At 43.8% G+C, this 17,782-nt stretch overlaps 1 protein-coding gene across 1 annotated transcript; it reads right to left on the bottom strand.

The window, feature by feature from the left end:
• Positions 1-8,665: 8,665 nt before the first annotated feature.
• On the bottom strand, positions 8,666-17,475 carry Idi (Isopentenyl-diphosphate delta isomerase). The gene is made up of 6 exons (XM_037412380.2): positions 17,310-17,475; positions 15,722-15,948; positions 14,977-15,069; positions 14,106-14,236; positions 10,274-10,457; positions 8,666-9,296 (listed from the first exon to the last, which is right to left on the bottom strand). Exons 1-6 carry the CDS (start codon positions 17,327-17,329, stop codon positions 9,148-9,150), a joined length of 804 nt encoding a protein of 267 aa, XP_037268277.2. The 5' UTR covers positions 17,330-17,475; the 3' UTR covers positions 8,666-9,147.
• Positions 17,476-17,782: the final 307 nt, after the last annotated feature.

Below are 17,782 nucleotides of genomic sequence, written 5' to 3'. Positions count from 1 at the left end.
GTAATAGGCTTGCACGTGATATTTCTTACAATTTGCCCCTTGTCATTGCTATTTCCCAGGCGATGTATCGTGCTTGGTTAATTAACTTTATTCAACTGCCAAGTGCATCCGAACTTTCAGGAAAAAATTCTCTGTAACGGCAAGCGTGCTTCACTGCATACTATTCCACGTCTCAGGAAAGCCACACTACAGCGCTCGTATAGTAGGGCGAGATTTCCTTGAGCGCAAAGCAAGGGTCACGGAAGGCGTTGGTGCCCATGATCGCTTCTAGGTCTCCCGCAATTTTTACTGGAGCCTCAAAGTTGCTGCGCGAATCAGCTGCGCGACGGCAAATGAGGGTCGGAGACGCCATGGCAGATTCTTTTGAACGCAGACTCGTTCAATGTCCTTACAATTCGTGCAGAAGGACCCCAGTGTATACCGCACGTGACTTCAGCCGGCATGACTACCTTTTTTTAAATAGGACATCCTCGGACAACGTTTGTGCCATGCGCATGAAAGCTTTTCGCGCACTACATAAAAAAAAACATTACGTGCATAATAAGTCACGAGCTGGTAGCGATTCTCGGCGGAGCGAACGTGAATGTAACTCCGTGAACACTCTATCACAAAAGAAGAGAAACAACAAAGAACACCAAGTTCGCAACTGTGCACCCGTTCGGTCACATACATCTAGAACAATAACGTGGTGACAATGATAAATAACTAGCGGAAGGTGCGTTGTTTTCCTTATCTTTGTATTTTCCCGGAAACTCATGGTAAACACTGCTGCAAATTTTTTCCTCCATTGCTTGTTTGTCAGTGCTGCCATGTAAAATACATATGCAACGACATTTTCAACGTTCATATGATCTTGCCGCATCCGTTGTAGATAAGCGATGCAGATGGCGGGAGATACCAACGTTTCGCAGAAAAAAAAACAAAAACAAAATACAACATACGTCGTTCATGTTCAGTGTACGTGCGCTAATTGCGACGCGTCATAACTTTTAAATCCTCACGTACGTAAATATGCTGCGCATATTATCCTAGGACGCCTTTTGTTCAATGCGCTACTGCGCAGTGGTTGATAAGACGTTTCTGTGTGCTTTAGTATACCACGGGACGTTTTCTGCGGTAGTGTATGCCTGACACCATTGGTTGTCAAGTACCAAGTCATACGAAGGATTTCGAAGCTCTTTTGCAAACCACCTACTTTTGTAAGGCTATAGCTAAAACGATACGATCGATCAAGACGGCGAAAAGCAGACGATGAAATTCTCGAAATTACTGGGCGATTTATGCACACCCTGCTATGCCGTCGCTGGTTAGTTTTCCAGTAGCTCAACGGGTGCCCACAACGGGGTTCTTCTATGGAGACGTAGAGACGAAAATACCCGAGGCCTGTTATGAATTTGCTCTGTCGCGATGGTAGCGGTGGCGAAGAGCGGCAAGCCGTCGAGCGGACTTCGATGAAGCCTTAGCCCGAAGGTGAAACAGGGAGGCAATCCGTTTGGAAAACAGCAACAAAAGTAGCGTTTACTATCGCAGGTTGTCGTTTTACAGAGCCGGCCAGCACGACAACGTCGGCTGGGGCAAAATCTCCTCTAACATGGGGCCGGATCGGCCTTAAATAGCGTCTTTCGTCCATTCTCTAAGACCAGTTCTCGGGCTCGGAGGGGGAGACGTAGCCATACCCGGAACTGCAAAGTGGTCCGGCGGAGGCCTTAAATAGCGTTTTAGGACTCTTCTGCGAGACCAGTTCCCCGTAACGGCACAGTGGCTCGGCTGAGGAGACGCAGCCGTACCCGGAACTGCAAAGTGGTTCGGCGGAGGAAGCGACGTTATCCCCGGAGCTGCACGGTTCTTCTGCACGGAAGGCGGCGCTGGGAGGGGGGGAGACAGTTCGTCGAAACAGGGCTCGATCCTGCGAGACGCGCTCCTGAACAAGGAACATGTCTGTGGCACAACAGCACCCCCGCCGCCAGACAATGCATCCGGAGTTTTGAGCCGTCAGCGCGGCTCGGAAGGAGGGATGCTGGTTGACCATCGGTAGCCGTTCCGCTCTCTCCGCCCGTTGAGACTTCCAAAGGCCTGCAGTTGTTCACTGGAACGACGGAGTCGAACACAAAGGCGAACCACTCCGGCCATAGCAAGCACCCTCCAAATTCTGATCAAGTCGCCAGACCAGCAGACACCAAATGTTTCCTCGAGATTACGCTGGGCTAACAAATAGCATCACGAGCAACGAATCTCGGGAGGAATACACAATGCGGACACTCCTTTACAGTGCATGACACTGCTAAACCAATCAGAATTTTTGTTTTCGTGAGCGATTCTCGATTGTGACCCGGGCAGATTAGGGACGATCGAAGCTGCTGAGTTTAAATCAATTTGGCCCCGAAACTACAATTTAGAATACCAAGCAATTATGAATCACGCACATTGGCGTCGCTTGCAAGCGTCAGACCGCTAAACAAAACAAAGTCATTCAATAAGCCCTAACTCAAGTTGCTCAGCCAATGAGCATCCCAACAAAATAAAACGCGCTTGAAAAAGTAAGTAAATAACAATGAAAATCAAACTTGCGCGCATTCGACAGAACAAAGTTAAAAGTTAACCTACACCGACGTGCAAAATAACACGCAATGCTAAACGCAGAAGGTATCTTAAACAGGGGCTTTTACTATGCCTCCTCTGTTAAAATAAAGCACACCAGCTGTTACCTTTGAAATATTATGAAAACAAATTTAATCCAACCAACAAATTAATGTGAGCTTCTGCGATGACAAGGCAAGTAAAACTTACAAAAATTTAGAACCATTCCTTGCTCATCAGCAGACGACAAAACTAGAAAAGTTATTCTGAAATTTAAATACAAAAAAATACACTCTTGGTAACAGCAAGGTGGCACTCTCAGACGAACTCTGGGAAGTCGCCCACTCCATAGCTTTCGTGGGCTGCGGTCTGGACAAAAGGACGACGAAAGAACTTGATCGCCGAACTCAGTAGTAGCGACTTTTGACCCGCAGCCGCTGGACTCTAAGAAAAGGGCATCTGCAGTGCGTCGTTTACCCCTCCGGTTTGACCAGTGACCCTTTCGCCACGGTGGGGAATAACAGCCTTTGTTACCACTCAGGCGTACGCGATGCTTCTCCACGTGATTGCCTCTACGCGGCAGCGAAAAAGATGAGACCAGGCGATGATCTTGGCGTCCGAATTTCACTGAAACTCGGTTTTTCTTGACGGACTTCCCGCCTGATCTCAATCTCAGTGATGGTCTGAGATTCAAACATTTCCCACAGAGCGTTTTCGAGATCCTACGCCTACTACTAAACCGGGCGCCTCGAATGAAGAAGTCACAGCATTTAACGGCGGCTTTAGTGTGCTTGGCGTCAGTCGTCTTTACCGCGCTATGCTTATGCCGGCGCCTCTTTCTGTCGGAACTTCTCCCAATACTAGCAGTCTCGGCACACTTACTCACAAGTGTGCTGCCTTCTTTGTGTGGAGTTGAAGCTCCCGATTTGTTAGCTAGCGTTCCCTCGGGCCCGTTGCTAGCTGTCTCTGCCTGTGACAGAACGGGAGTCCCGATGGCTTTGAAGCTAACCAACACGCTTACAGAGCTATCTATCGGTGGGGGTCTATCGCTGTCGGGGATAGCCCTTTTTCTCTGGCCTTCGAAGTCGGCCTTTTCCGCTCTTTCACGAGCTTTGTTCTGTAGCGCTTTATGTCGCGCATCCTGAGGTTTCCGATGGTCCTCAGTGTCCGGCTCTCTCTGACGCCCTTCAGCGGCTTGCACTTCGCGACGGGCCTCAGTTTCTATAGCTTTTCGGCATGCCTTTTCTTTACGCGCTTTTTGACGCGCTTCTACTTCTAGCGCTCTTCGGCGAGCCTCATTTTCGCGCGCTTCCACCTCGATCACCTTACGCCGAGCCTCATCTCGCTCTCTCTGACGCACATCGGCGTCCTGCGCTTTGCGATGGGCCTCAATTTCTAGCGCTTTGCTGCGCGCTTCAGCGCTGTACTTGTACGCTCCACTTTCGCAGTCGGTAGCACTCATAGAAGCAAAGTGGCGGAACAAAGCGTATTTAACCCTATCAAAGTCATGCGCTTCCTCAGTGGATAAGCACTCCAAAACGCCTGCGACTTTGCACGGAAGCAACGTGGCAAGCTTTTCGGACCATAAGTCTCGCCCAACACCAACATCGTCGCAGACCCTTTCAAAACTAACGAGAAAAGACACAATGTTCTCGTCCATTCTGAAGAGTTCAAGTCGGTATTGTGCTCGTTGCCAATTAATCGCTTCAATTTGACGATCAAGCTCTTTCATTCTGAGAGCATGCTCTCTCCTTTTGCGACTCTCTTCGGCCTTCCATTGTTCGTGCCTTTGAGCTTCTTCGGCCTTCCATTGTTCGTGCCTTTGAGCTTCTTCGGCCTTCCATTGTTCGTGCCTTTGAGCTTCTTCGGCCTTCTGCTTTTGCTCACAAATAAGCTCCCAAAACTCGTCAGCTTCCTCGGCCGTCACATTCTCTGCCCGCATCACCTCAAGAATCGCTTCCTTTGTTTCAGCGGACCCGGCGGAAATCCCCATGGCTCCACAAATTTCAAGGAGGTCCTGCACCAGGTACTGCTCCATCGCGATCTCGTCCCTCGTGATGCTCTACTATTGATATTCACCGTACTCTAAAGCTAATCTCATGGTCTAGAGCACGTGAATATTGAATTATAACCAATAAAAAACACAAAACACTCTCCTAACATCTGCCTGTGCTAGAGAGGTCTGGCGAAATGAACAGTAAACGTTGGGCACTCACCCAACCAAAGTAGCCGACGATGGTCCAACTCGTGGCTGCCGTCGAACAGTATCAGGCCTTCAGGGATCCGGTCCAACTTGCCAATGTTGAGATCCGGGGTTGCTTGTCCCAGCTTGACGAACGGTGAGAACAGGGTAGCGTATCGCAGCGTAGCCAAACGCTATCACGGCGGTCGTCCTCGTGCTCAGAGATCCGATCCAACTTTTCAGCCGTTGAGATCGGGGTAGCGGGTCCCAGAGCAGCAAAACGTTGAGGACAGGGGTAGCGTATCCCGTAGCTGCCAACCACTGTTATGAATTTGCTCTGTCGCGATGGTAGCGGTGGCGAAGAGCGGCAAGCCGTCGAGCGGACTTCGATGAAGCCTTAGCCCGAAGGTGAAACAGGGAGGCAATCCGTTTGGAAAACAGCAACAAAAGTAGCGTTTACTATCGCAGGTTGTCGTTTTACAGAGCCGGCCAGCACGACAACGTCGGCTGGGGCAAAATCTCCTCTAACATGGGGCCGGCTCGGCCTTAAATAGCGTCTTTCGTCCATTCTCTAAGACCAGTTCTCGGGCTCGGAGGGGGAGACGTAGCCATACCCGGAACTGCAAAGTGGTCCGGCGGAGGAAACAACGTTATCCCCGGACTGCACGGTTCTTCTGCACGGAAGGCGGCGCTGGGAGGGGGGGAGACAGTTCGTCGAAACAGGGCTCGATCCTGCGAGACGCGCTCCTGAACAAGGAACATGTCTGTGGCACAACAGGCCCATGTTGTTTCATTTAGACACACGCTAAAGAACCTCGGGTGGTTGCAATTTCCGGAGCCCTCCACTACCTTGTCTCTCATAATCATAACTATATCGTGGTTTTGGCGCATTATTTAAACCACAACTACTATTATTATTAGGCCCATTGTCTGACAGTTAATTTGCCTTTAGCCGTATCATCTCTTGACGTGTAGCATTTTGAAATGTAACAGGTTGAAAATAAACATTATTACTATTATTATTATTATTGTTATTATTATTACTTTATATAAGCCTTTTACTTCTTCCTTAAAAGGTGTTTGCAAACGAAGTCTACAAAGGCGAGCTGTTCGAAAGCTGCGCACTACGAACCTTTTAGCGGATTTTTGAACAACCTGTACGCACCAACGACAGAGACCCGTAAACCACCGAGTTTTGTTTAAACCATCCTGAAACGCGATGCGCACACTTGAGCACGCTGCCAGAGTCATTTAACTTCACTGTGCCGCGTATTGTTGCAAAAATCACCTTGCTGAAAGCACTGTTCGATGACCTTCGCGACCTGTCCCGTTCCGGAAGCCGCACCAAGGTATGATTTGAGTCTGCTCGGAATAGATATAATCGATAACTAATTGCTCGTGTATAAGAATTATTTTTATACAAAACAAAAACAAAGCACGACTGTCTTCGAAATGAATAGGTATTTTGTTCATCACAATTAATGACAAATATATATATCAACACATTACCGCCTTCTCCTTCTTGCAGCAGCATACCAGCTGCTTGGAGATGAAGTTGTGCGAACTTTATACAATGGCAGACAGTCCTTCATGGCTCCCGCCTGAGGAAATATGCGACTCTGCGGTTCACAGTGAACTTAGCAGAATTCACGCATTGACTACTCGTTTTAAGCAAGGCAACCAACATTTCGAGCAAAAATTTTTTGGTAACTCTCAAAAACTCACCTGACTGTATGTTAGCCATCTTAGTTGGTGAACATAACCAATTGGAGTGCACACAGGTCAGCAGAATAGCTAAAGGTAGGTACTTTGGATAGATAACACATAGCAATGCTTACTAGGCAAAAAAAAAGAATCTGCAGTGTTTAGCAATATATACTGCGAAACAGAATAAGCAGGTAAGTATTTATAACAGCTTTACAAAAATCTGTGCACCCTACATCACAAAGGTGTCATTTATTGCTGTGGACATTTTACCTCGTACCTAAGTGCCCCGCATTTAGCAAGCGAATTAACCTCATGGATTGCATCCTTATCCACATGCCAGTGGTCTGTCAGAAGCCCATTTAAGTTATGTTACCTACTTTGTTAAAATACCATTTCACGCAGTTTTCTCCACATGTTTATAATTTAGCTATAAACGACTGCATTCCCCACACTCCAAATAGCAGCGCAATGGAATAAAGACTTTGCGCCATAAACAAGAGGTACCAGCTTGATTGCTCGCCGTTTCCACTTAGTAGTTGCTGTTGACAGCTTACTTCCGAACAAGTATCTGTAGCCAGAAATAGCTTCCCCATGCGTCACACAGGTAGCGCATGACGTAATTGGCAACCTGCACATGACATAGAACTGCTGCCGATATTCGAGTCCAATTACTCACCTGAAATGACAACCTGGCAACTCCAGCAGTGCACTGAGTAGGTGAGAGAAGGCTTCCAAAACTGCTCCTATAAATATTCAAGCCACTCTAAAAGCTTGTGTTGGTTTTGACTGCTCTATTAATGCTCCATAATTTTGATCAAACATAGCGGATGGCAGTTAACAATGTAGTGGAAAGGCTTTTACACAACAGTACTTCTTTTATTTGAGGTGGGTCAAGCAGGTACGTACATACATGGGATGTACTGAAAAACAAAACAGATAGAGAATTGCAAACTATGTCTAAGCTTTAGACAAAAATAAGCCAAGGGAAGTTCTTAGGCCGCATCAAGATACTGGCAATGCCTGACCATGAAGACCCCTAAATTAAATATCGTGACAGTTATCTCCAACTGGAATAAGCATAGAACTGGTTATATCTGTGATCATCAATTAAGTATTGCATACACAATGTCACAAATTGAATAAAAAAATGGTTGCAAGTAAACAACTGTTTAAAAAACAAACAAAAACAGTGAGAGCACATGCTCATCGTAAATTAATGGACAACTGTTACAAGAAACCCGTTTTCACTTGTGCATAGTTATTCAGTTTGATGTGCCGTATAGGTCATGAAGCCGGCAAGATGTGCTAAGTGTTACACTCTGAAACAATTAACATGTCTTTGGTTAGGAAGGTTAGATTTTGGTGCCCAAATCGAAAAATAAACTCATGCATCGATGGATAAATGTCCACGGCATAAATATAACCTCACGTAAAAATTGCAGTCTACTATAACAAAAATAAACATGCACAATATACTCTGATGCTCCTTCTCAAGCAGCCAAGTACAAAACGGGCAGCATAGACTTCTAGTTATTAACAACAGAAAGTCTGGGCAGACCACGGCATCAACAAAAAATACATTTTCATTTAGTTAAGAAGTTTCTGTGTGTTACACTGGCAAAACACGAACTGTACCACTTGACTTCAGCCAGAATATGTACCTAAGTTGCGAAGAAGATATGTTCTGGTGACGCATGTGGTCATTCGGCTTCCTTCTGTGCTTAATTGCATTCGACTACTGAGGCAAGCAATGTTAAACATCAAAACAACACTGCCATAACTAGCAGCTTTGTTCTGCAAAGTACAGGGGTAAAGAAAGGCTCCAATGCAAGCATCCCTCAAGACCCAGCTGCCTAGACCTGCATGTCATATTACTGACGCATAGTAAACTACCTTTTCTTATAGTCAGAGAGTGAATGCCAGCTGTTTAACAACTTTTAAAGCACATTCCTTCTTACACATGCCTGCTGGTTGAGAAATAACACGAGTGTCGAGTTGCACTAGTAAAGCAAACATTTCCTAACTCAGTTCGTGCAAATCCAGTCAGAGACCTTGAAACGAGATCAATTTGTAACACAACAGAAAGCAAATTTCTAACAAAGGGATCCCAGGGCATGCTAAGTTACAATTATGTTTGCTCATAATTTTTTGTCAGATTATTATAATCGTGTGGCACATCTATTGAGTTGGAAGACACAGTTTGTCAAAAAATGCATCATGTTTTATCCACTGTATCAGCAAGTCAAGGAACGTCAACAACCACAGATATCAAAGAATGGTTTTCAACAATAAGTGTCACAGAGCCTCCCTGAAAAGCAGCTGTAATTGGCTCCAGTGTCTTATTTCCAGGTCGACCTCCAGATATAGCACAATATTACAAAGGGGAGGGGAGTAGCCTTGAAGTATGTTCGGTCAGTTTTCTTTCCTTTTCATCAATCTTTTTTCACCATGCGGATTTCACCTAAACTCTCCTCATAAAATGCTTTAGCACTAGACTCATCACAACACACATCAAAATCTAAGCATCAGCATGTCAGCACTGTTAGACAGATGAGTCAGTTTATAACAAACTTAGTAAAAATAAATAAAAACAGGTGCCACAGTAAAAACAACCAGTCAGGTTGAGGTATTGAAGCGGTTAAAAAAAGTCTTTCACAGTCTGGGGTCCTTGAACAAGAGAGCTAGGAGGTCTTGGCTGTCAAATGATGTATTGTCCCATGGTCTTCCAACTTCTTCAGGTTATCCAGACTCTCCCACCATTTAAAAAGAAAGTTATCCAGCACGAGCTTGAACCACGGCGTTATTGACTGGCCCCGTACTTCAAGCAAGGCTGTAAGCAAGTTAAAATGAATGTTGGGTGCGCTCAATAAAATTTCGATGTAGTTTCAAAGTTAATATGGTTAATAAGCCACTTGCAGACAAATATAACCCAATAGCATTTTTTTTCCAAGCATCATCTTAACACAGCACACCTTGTTAGCACTCCGAGTGTACCAAGGAAAAACTAGAGAATATCAGCGAAGCTGAGAATATGCAGCTGTTTGATCAAGTGAAAACGTGAAGCTTTATAGTGGAAGATGAAAAATTTCTTTGTCCCACTGTAGCCTTTTTCTACTATCCTCTCTTAAAATTTTTTTCAGTATTCTGCTGACAAGGGAAGCAATCAACAACTGGAGCTTCACTAGATCATTCGCCAGACCACTAGTCAAGTTCATAGTTTCAGAATATGTGGGCCATACTAGGAGTAATACTTAGACAAATTTTGATGTGTGCTGTCCGATTAGCAGGTGAATAAAAAAAGACCAACACATATTTAGTTTTTAGTCATTTGCAAGCCATTACATGCAGTGCTAACAATGCTCCTGCAGTGTTCTAGGAGCAGATATTTCATACATGGTGAGCATATATCAGGCACATCATCATCTGTACATGACCATTGTCACGTGGGGTTCTCCGTCATCATCACTTGTGGGGACTCGTCTTAATGTTGTCCTGTGCCTTGGATGCAATCAGTTCACTATTTCTTCAATGTGTATCAAAGGTGCATCGCAACTTCTACGTCACAATATAAACAATATAACAGTCCCGCTATGTGTGATGCATACCCTAAGTTTGAACTGTGAAGGTCATTATGCACTTTGAAAATAATTAATGAAAGTGAATGATCATTCTTTTTTTTTTCCAAACTACAGTTCAATTTTAATGCTGTCAGTACGGCATCCTTCATGTTTGTTACCCGAGAAAATGATAGAGGACAGGTCTGCTTCCTGGGAGCCAGTAATAGACATACACAAGATTTGTGCTCACATATGAAGTCCGAGATGTCTTCCCTTGATATGTAGAGGTAGTCCTTGACTTCGTTCGGATTGGCCTTGATGGCGACATCCTTGTGCACAAAGAGGATGTAGTCGACCTCGTTTTCGCCCCACGTGGAATCCGAAGGAGCCTTGTAGAGGATGCGGGTGAGGTACCGTATCTCATCCACAGGCACCTAGGAATACAAGAGTACACGCTCGTCATATTTCAACAACACTGAGCTGCGTATAAATGGAAATCCCCACTATCAACAGCACTGTTGTGATAGGTACAGTTAAACCTTTACATAGTGAACTTCAATATCACGAAGTTTTCAACAAAATAAGGTAACAGTTTATAGTTCTACATTTAGAAAACGTAGTTTTAACCTGAATATAACAAAGCATGATTATCAACGTACACATACTTAAATGGGCTAGTTGGTTCCACATATTGATGACGTAGGTGCGCTTTGAAGATGCGGAAAGAGAAGAAACAGAATGCACACAGCGCAATCTCCATCTTGTTACAAAGATGAGAGTCGCTTACGTTTGCTGAAGCACGTGACACACGACTTGCGCATTACAAATTATTGAGCATTCAAGAGCTGTATCTCTTTCTTAGATAATGACTACGGAGAAATGCTTATACATAATTTTGCACATTCCCAAATCCCTCAGGCTTCTACTACAAGTCTTGCAGATTGATTATGGTTTGGCTCATTCGAAACTCGTAAAAAGAATAATTGCTAACACATGACTAAATGACACACTTGAGAAATCATGCCCTCATCTTGTAAATCAACATTTTTTTAGAACAAGTAGGTTGTATACAAGCATCAAGCTACTCTGACCATGTGTTAGTGTCGGTATCCAAGGTGCTTGAAAAAGAATAGTGAAGCCATCTAGTTATCAGAATAATGATAAGATTAACAGGAGTAGCTGTCATTTATACAGTCGTCGTGTTTCAAACAATCTGAAGAAAGCTGCTCAGAAGGTGGATGTAAACGTAGTATTTTCTGCGCCGCAAAAAATTATCCAGGTTGTGCAAATTGTTAGAGACTCGCTTCAGTAAGTAGCCTGTCAGCAAAGCTAAACATAAAGTAAAATTTGTTTTGTGCACCAAAAGGGTATCATGTACAATGTTCCACTTTCTTGTAAAAAGGTATACATAGAGAAAACTGGACAACACCTAAACGAATGTCTAAGGGAATAAAATGTCGAGAATGGTTTCAACTATCATTTCACAACCCACTGCCTAGTGCTCGTCCAACCTGAAATTTGATCAGTGCACCATTAACATCCCACAACCATAACCAACTCGCAGTAAAGCCACAACCATGCAACTCACAGTAAAGCCAAATCTATTTGGGAATGCACAGAACCATAAGTAAACACTGCTTCGTAGTCGTTATCAAAGAAAGATATGCAGTTTTGAATGCTTAATCATTTGTAATGTGAAGGCCCTGTATCACGTGCTACAGCGTACACACCTTAACCGGAAGCTTAGAAGGACCACAAAAAAAGTATGTTTAATTTAGCAGGGGTTCCATTTACTCAGATTAACAAGGGTGCAGAATACCAGAAAGAAATCAATCTTGTCATAAGCAGTTATTCCATTTAAGCCGCAGTTCCATTGAAGAGATCAACCAAGAGTCTACTACATATGTGCTGCCCTTCCCTTTCTAACAAACAAGTCGACAGCTGTGCTGCGTGTCCCGTTTCTCCCCTATCCGCATCTTTCGAGTGAACCCATATCATCGAGATAATTACCAATGATTCAATTATAAAATTTCACCAGCAGTTAAAAGGAAGACTGGTGCAATCAATTAAAACTTCTGTTGGTGCTGCTGCTCACACGGTTAAATTACATGCAGGTCTTCATAACGCATTTTTCAAACTACGCACGGTGCCACACAGGGCAGACCGATATCCTCTCTTGCAGCGACCGAGGATCGCATCACACGCTCTACGCAATGTCATCATAGAACATTTCAAGTTAACACAGCTCCATGTCTTGCTAGGTGCGTGGCAGATTTTGTCTTGTGATTGTTATCACATGAAAAGTAACAAGCACAAGTAGGTGCACACAGCAGTAATAAATGCTATGAGTTCTCAATTATCTTGTTAGTGTTCTTGGCAGGCGAGAGAAAGGATGTCGCCGCCTGTTTAAGGATATCGCAGAACTTGTTCTCGATTATCCTGCATTCAAAGGAAGATATTCTAGACTCTAAGAGGCACACGACAAATTTATAGTAAAAGCAATTGGATATAAGTTGCACATCCATCAGAAATAATGTTTTTTTCAGAGAGTGCGTTGCTGCAACAAACTGTGTAGGGAACCAATTTTAGGGAACTAGTTGCAATTAAGTGCTACAATACTACGGTGCCATAAAATTAACTTATTTAAAGGGCAAGTAAACAGGATCTGACATTTTTTTATTACACTCTGTAGACAAGCTTGCTAATTCATACAGTGCACTGTGGCTATCACATTTTGTGAATATTACAGCGCCACACAGACCATTCATTTTGAAGAACAATTTCTGCCCTTCTTTCCTAGGCCTGTCCAACCCTTCTCGTACGCACAGTGGTGAAATCTTGCCCATGAGCAACATTAAGCACCATTGAGATTGTCGATTGGCCCTATGCACTACAAAACAACACCTTAGCCCAGCATTAGTGCAGTTTTGGCTGTGCAGTCGCATTTTGATTTTCTTGTGCTGCCCTCTGCTGTTTTGTAGAGCCTGACGCTACCGGGACTAACAGTGTCACAAGAATGAAAGCCTTCAAAAGAAGGGGCATCTTGCTACTTTATTGCCAGGGAAGAGTCCATACCTCACCAGAGCCTTGTACTTCTTGCATCGTGCATCCCCCTTTCCCAACGCAACCTTGATTTGTGTAAACGTGGAAGGGAGACTTGGTTGATCATTGGCTTCGTGCTGACGATGTATCGCTAATGTCATGTTACATTGACGAAGTGGGTGTAATTGCGACAAAAAGCTACATCTCTGCACAGCAAGACAAGGGTGGGAAGGACAAGTGTGAAACCGAAACCGGCAAAAGTAGGTTGTTCCAAACCCTGTAACTTCCTTATTACAGCACTTTTTCACCAAGTTTTTGTAGCAGCAGGTTCACATAGCATAAGCGCACAGTTATTTTCCCATTAGACATTTTGACTGAGATTGTGCACTGGCCCTGTAAGCATTGTGTGGCTATTCTGTGACAGCTATGTTGTTTCCCAAGTGCTAGATAGCCTGTTCAGGTTACTAGCATATTATATATAACAATTCGTTCACTGATAAGTACTACTTCAGTGCCTGTGCACTGCCATCAATGTATGCATGCACTATTCTTATTTTTCATATGAAACAAGCTGAGCAACACAGTAGTGCCTTTTTGTCCAATTTGTGCCTGTTCAGCTTTATTTTGATTACTGTGGTTCAGTGCAATGAATTCCTACCAACTAACTGAGCTTTCTGTTCTGCTATCATGCAAAACACAACATCAGTAATAGTGCTTTTCTTATTGTGTCTTACAAATTTTATAATATTTCTCAGCTGTAAAAAATGCGCACACCTTCTGGCTGGTGTTACAATCCATTACCAATCCACCTTTTCCACAATGCTGCAGCTCATGCACCCTTTCCTAGCAGAAAAGTGGTGAAACGCCTCCAGATCTTGGAGGCCCTTGTTCTGGCAATGCCAATTCAGAAATGCCAGTTCAGCAATGCCAGTTATAGCAATGACAAGTAAAAATGTCTCCCCCACAGTTGACAATTTTTAGCCTGATTATGGCAATACATAAAAATTTGAGACAAAGAGATAAAAGAAGTTGTCCATCACCTCTTTGGGATCAATTCCAAGCTCTATGAAAAGCCTACGCTGTGCAGCCTTCTTGACACCAAGAGCATTTGCTTCTTCTAGCTCATCCGGAATGTGCAGAGGATGGCTGCAACAGGTGTTTGTGAAGCGACCTGCAAATCAAGTGATCCAGGCACTGAGGAAACCATATCCTACTGAAATAACAGTAATGATATTTCCAGTTAATAAAGGAATTGTTGAGAACTGGCAAAACGTTAGAATTTTGCAAAAGTGATCCTTTCGAGGCAGCAAAAACTTTTTAATCTCTCAACTTGAAGCACTTTTCCAAATAAATATGAAGTAACGTCAGCATCAAGAGTTCATTGCCTCACGAATAGATTTTTGAAAAAAAAATCTCTAATTTATTAAGAATGAGTGAAGTTACATGGATTTGATGCGACTTTTAAAAGCTTTGTGTTGTACCAATGAGCACGCTGGAAGCTACACAGGGAGTGACGGCATGAGAAAAAGAAGTCGCGTAAGCACGTGTCACGACCTCAAGCGTGCATGATGAAACGCATTCGCTCTTTCCCGTTTTGACTACTGTGGGCGAGTGTGGCTTACTGTGTAATGTTCGCAGACTATGGTGTGCAGTGCTGCCATGTGGTGGCACCTAATGGCAAGAAGTACATCTGCTACAAATGCTGCTCTTGATTTATGTCAGCTATTGGCCTGCCGATGGCATGCTATCTGTTGTTCAACATTAAACAGCAGGCGTTGGCAGCTCTGAAGATTGATCATAAGCCTCTGTATGAATAGAGATCACCTGAGAAAACAAACTATGATCTGCTCGTAAACAATCTTTTGTGCAAAACTGCATCATTTTGCGTTTATCAAGACCCGGGTGGCTTACCTGGAAAGGTAATCTTTGCATCTGACCGCTGTTGTAACAGTAGCTCATTTTTCGAATTGAATAAAAATACGCTGAAGGCCCTGTGCAAAAATCCTGGAGTGGGAGGAAAGAAGAAAGAATGAAAACAGTGCCATCAGCAAGTCTGCCTAGAAGATGAATTTTATGCAGGACTGCATCAAACATCACAATGGAGTTGCAGGTAAGCTTAACAAAATATTGTAAAACAGGCTTAACTGCAGCATCACTATCATTTTGTGAGGTATGTACTGACCCATTTGACACATTGCCTCAGTCATGCCAACATACCATGGTGGAAATGCACATTATTGGGGTCTGTCTTAATTCATACCGAATATTTGTTAGCTGAACTGAACAACATTTATGCAATCATAAAAGGTGAAAAGTGAAGGCGCAGGGCCGCAAGGCAATGTTGAACCAGCATCGTCGTGATTATGAAAATACAGACATGCTTTCTATTTTATCGAACAGGCAAAAAGGACACTATTCAAGTATACTTTGGAGGCAATTATGCAAGGCATTGCACATGCAATCTGATAAAGTCGCTATGATAATGTGACTACACAAGGATCTCTTTCAAACAAGTTTGTTACCATATGGAGTCAATGTAAGGCCTTCGATTTTTCTTTTTTTTATATATATATATATATAAAGCATTATAGTTTCCTCTCTAATATAGTTTTTCTGCAATGGTAAAAGCAAGTCACTGCATATGTCGAGCACATACCCTTGTTGATATTCTCCATCAAGTGACAATCTTTCTTGCTGCATGATCCAATTGGGCGATCTTGCTCGTCGACTAGAATGCACTGCTCTTCCAACAGTTGAACTTGCGTAGGGTCAAACAGGTCCAAATTGACTGCCTCACTGGCAGGCTTGGTCGTGGCTGCCCGGGCTAGGTTTGCCGCAGCCATGGCCTTTTTTGAGATGCCCACTTGTGGCCGCAGAAGTTTCCTGCAAAAGTCAAGATGCGACTGGACTGGATTGACGAATCAGTGTACGAGAAGATCCCTGCATTTAAAGAGATGTTAGCATAAAAACGGCTGGTGTTACTTGATATTCATTATTTTCTGCTTCTGTAATAGCCCTGCCACTGTTTTTATAACTTTTCCTTGCATAGAGAGAATTACTCGGTGTAGAACAGTTGCACAATATACTTTTCCGTTCGAGCTACGCTAAAAATGCCAAAACTGCATTTTCATTTTCTTTACATTGCTTGTCAGAAGGGAATGGGTATTTATTTCTTTATCATATTATAAGCACAATGGAAAAGTGCATACATAATGTTAACAAATTAATTCATATGCTGCACACCTATTCGACCCAGCACGGCTCAGAAGCATACCTTAATTAAACTGGCGAGCTAATTAAAAGTATATGAAAACAGCTAGAGTCTATATCTTTGCTATTTAGCTAACTCTCCTGAAACAAAAAAAGAAAACGGAGATATATATTGGCTGGAAGAAAAGTGCGGAGAAGCTGGAAACAACAGTGACATCTTGAGCATAACGAATACAATATTAAGTTGAAAGTACTTACGCACGACCTAAATATGTAATCCACACCACTGACCGCAATTTTTTTACGTATCAGCGGTCACGCCCACACCGTGGTCACGCCTCAACTGAGCACGGCGGCGTTTGCACGCACCAGCGCGCGCGAACGTCGTAGCACATGCCTGCGGCGGCGAGCTCGCAGACAGGAGGCTCTACCGAAGAAAGCGCCCGCCAGATGAGGTCACAGGCTTTCCTCCTGAAACATTTTTTCCTCCTGTCGCGCTGGTTCGGCCCACGGCAGTCGAGGTTCAGACAGGCTATGTTTGACACAGGAAGACAACGCCTTCCTTAGTGTCAAGCGATTTCCTCGTCATACAATTAATGGAATACGCGATGCACCGCAGCTGGAGTGACTGAGAGGAGCCGTGCGACGCTCCGCAGTGCAGACTCGCGTACTCTCTTCCGCGGCAGCAGGACAAAATTTAACGTTCATTACAGTGGACAATAGTAAATAAGCTACAATACCAGATGACATTTACACCGTACGTACTTGCAAATAAAGCAACAAAGAACGAGTGCACGGTTACTCGGCTACTGCTGCAGCAGTGCAGGGCGTCTGCTAAAGCTGCAGGGGCTCGCAAGGGGCGCTTCTAGTTTCGGTAGCCAGCCGACGGCCAGCTGCTCGAAGCGCCAGCTGCTTCCTAGCTTGCCTTCTCGTTTCTATTATACTGTCAGACGCTAGTTAAATATGTTAATAAACACAGATAGACGATAGCTTAATGAAACGACACACGAAGTTCAATTTTCGAACAAACTTACCTCATGGCATTGCGGATCATGCTGACGCTTGACAGATGAGGTAGTGACTTCGAAGAGAAAAGAGAAAGAAAAAAAGTTTTATACGTTGACCATTTACGTCACTGGCATTTCAATCTTGCTAACTTTGACCTCTTTTTGATTCGCTGAGAACACAGCTGCGATGAAGAGGACGCAAGCGCCCGCCGCCGTACAAGATGCACACACTAGTGGAGATCAGTGGATGCACAAAAAGAGGAATAAAATGCTATGGATGCATCACAACAAAAATGCCATCAGCATTATTCTATTTCTTCTATTCCATCATTGAAAAATAAAACATAAACCTAGCCGTATATGAGAGAAAAAAACAAAAACAAGCACTCTTACTGAAGCCTGGCGACAAGTAATAGTTATTTTTTCTTGGCGATTAACAAGCGATAAACCTTACGGTGGTAACAATTTTTAAACTAACGCAGGTTTGAAGTAACATGTAG

This window comes from Rhipicephalus microplus, chromosome 1, assembly GCF_043290135.1.
Source record: "Rhipicephalus microplus isolate Deutch F79 chromosome 1, USDA_Rmic, whole genome shotgun sequence".
NCBI classification, from domain to species: Eukaryota; Metazoa; Arthropoda; class Arachnida; order Ixodida; family Ixodidae; genus Rhipicephalus; species Rhipicephalus microplus.
The sequence above is the reverse complement of the archived record's forward strand: the minus strand, read 5'-3'. Positions and strand labels throughout refer to the sequence as shown.

What these genes read in the sequence shown, in the direction of transcription:
- Idi (XM_037412380.2), bottom strand. Translation starts at nt 17,329, where the DNA reads ATGATCCGCAATGCCATGAG. An exon ending in TGCAAAGATTACCTTTCCAG is followed by an intron (nt 14,237 to 14,976) that starts GTAAGCCACCCG and finishes CTTGATTTGCAG; the next exon opens with GTCGCTTCACAAACACCTGT. An exon ending in TTGGAATTGATCCCAAAGAG is followed by an intron (nt 10,458 to 14,105) that starts GTGATGGACAAC and finishes TTGTATTCCTAG; the next exon opens with GTGCCTGTGGATGAGATACG.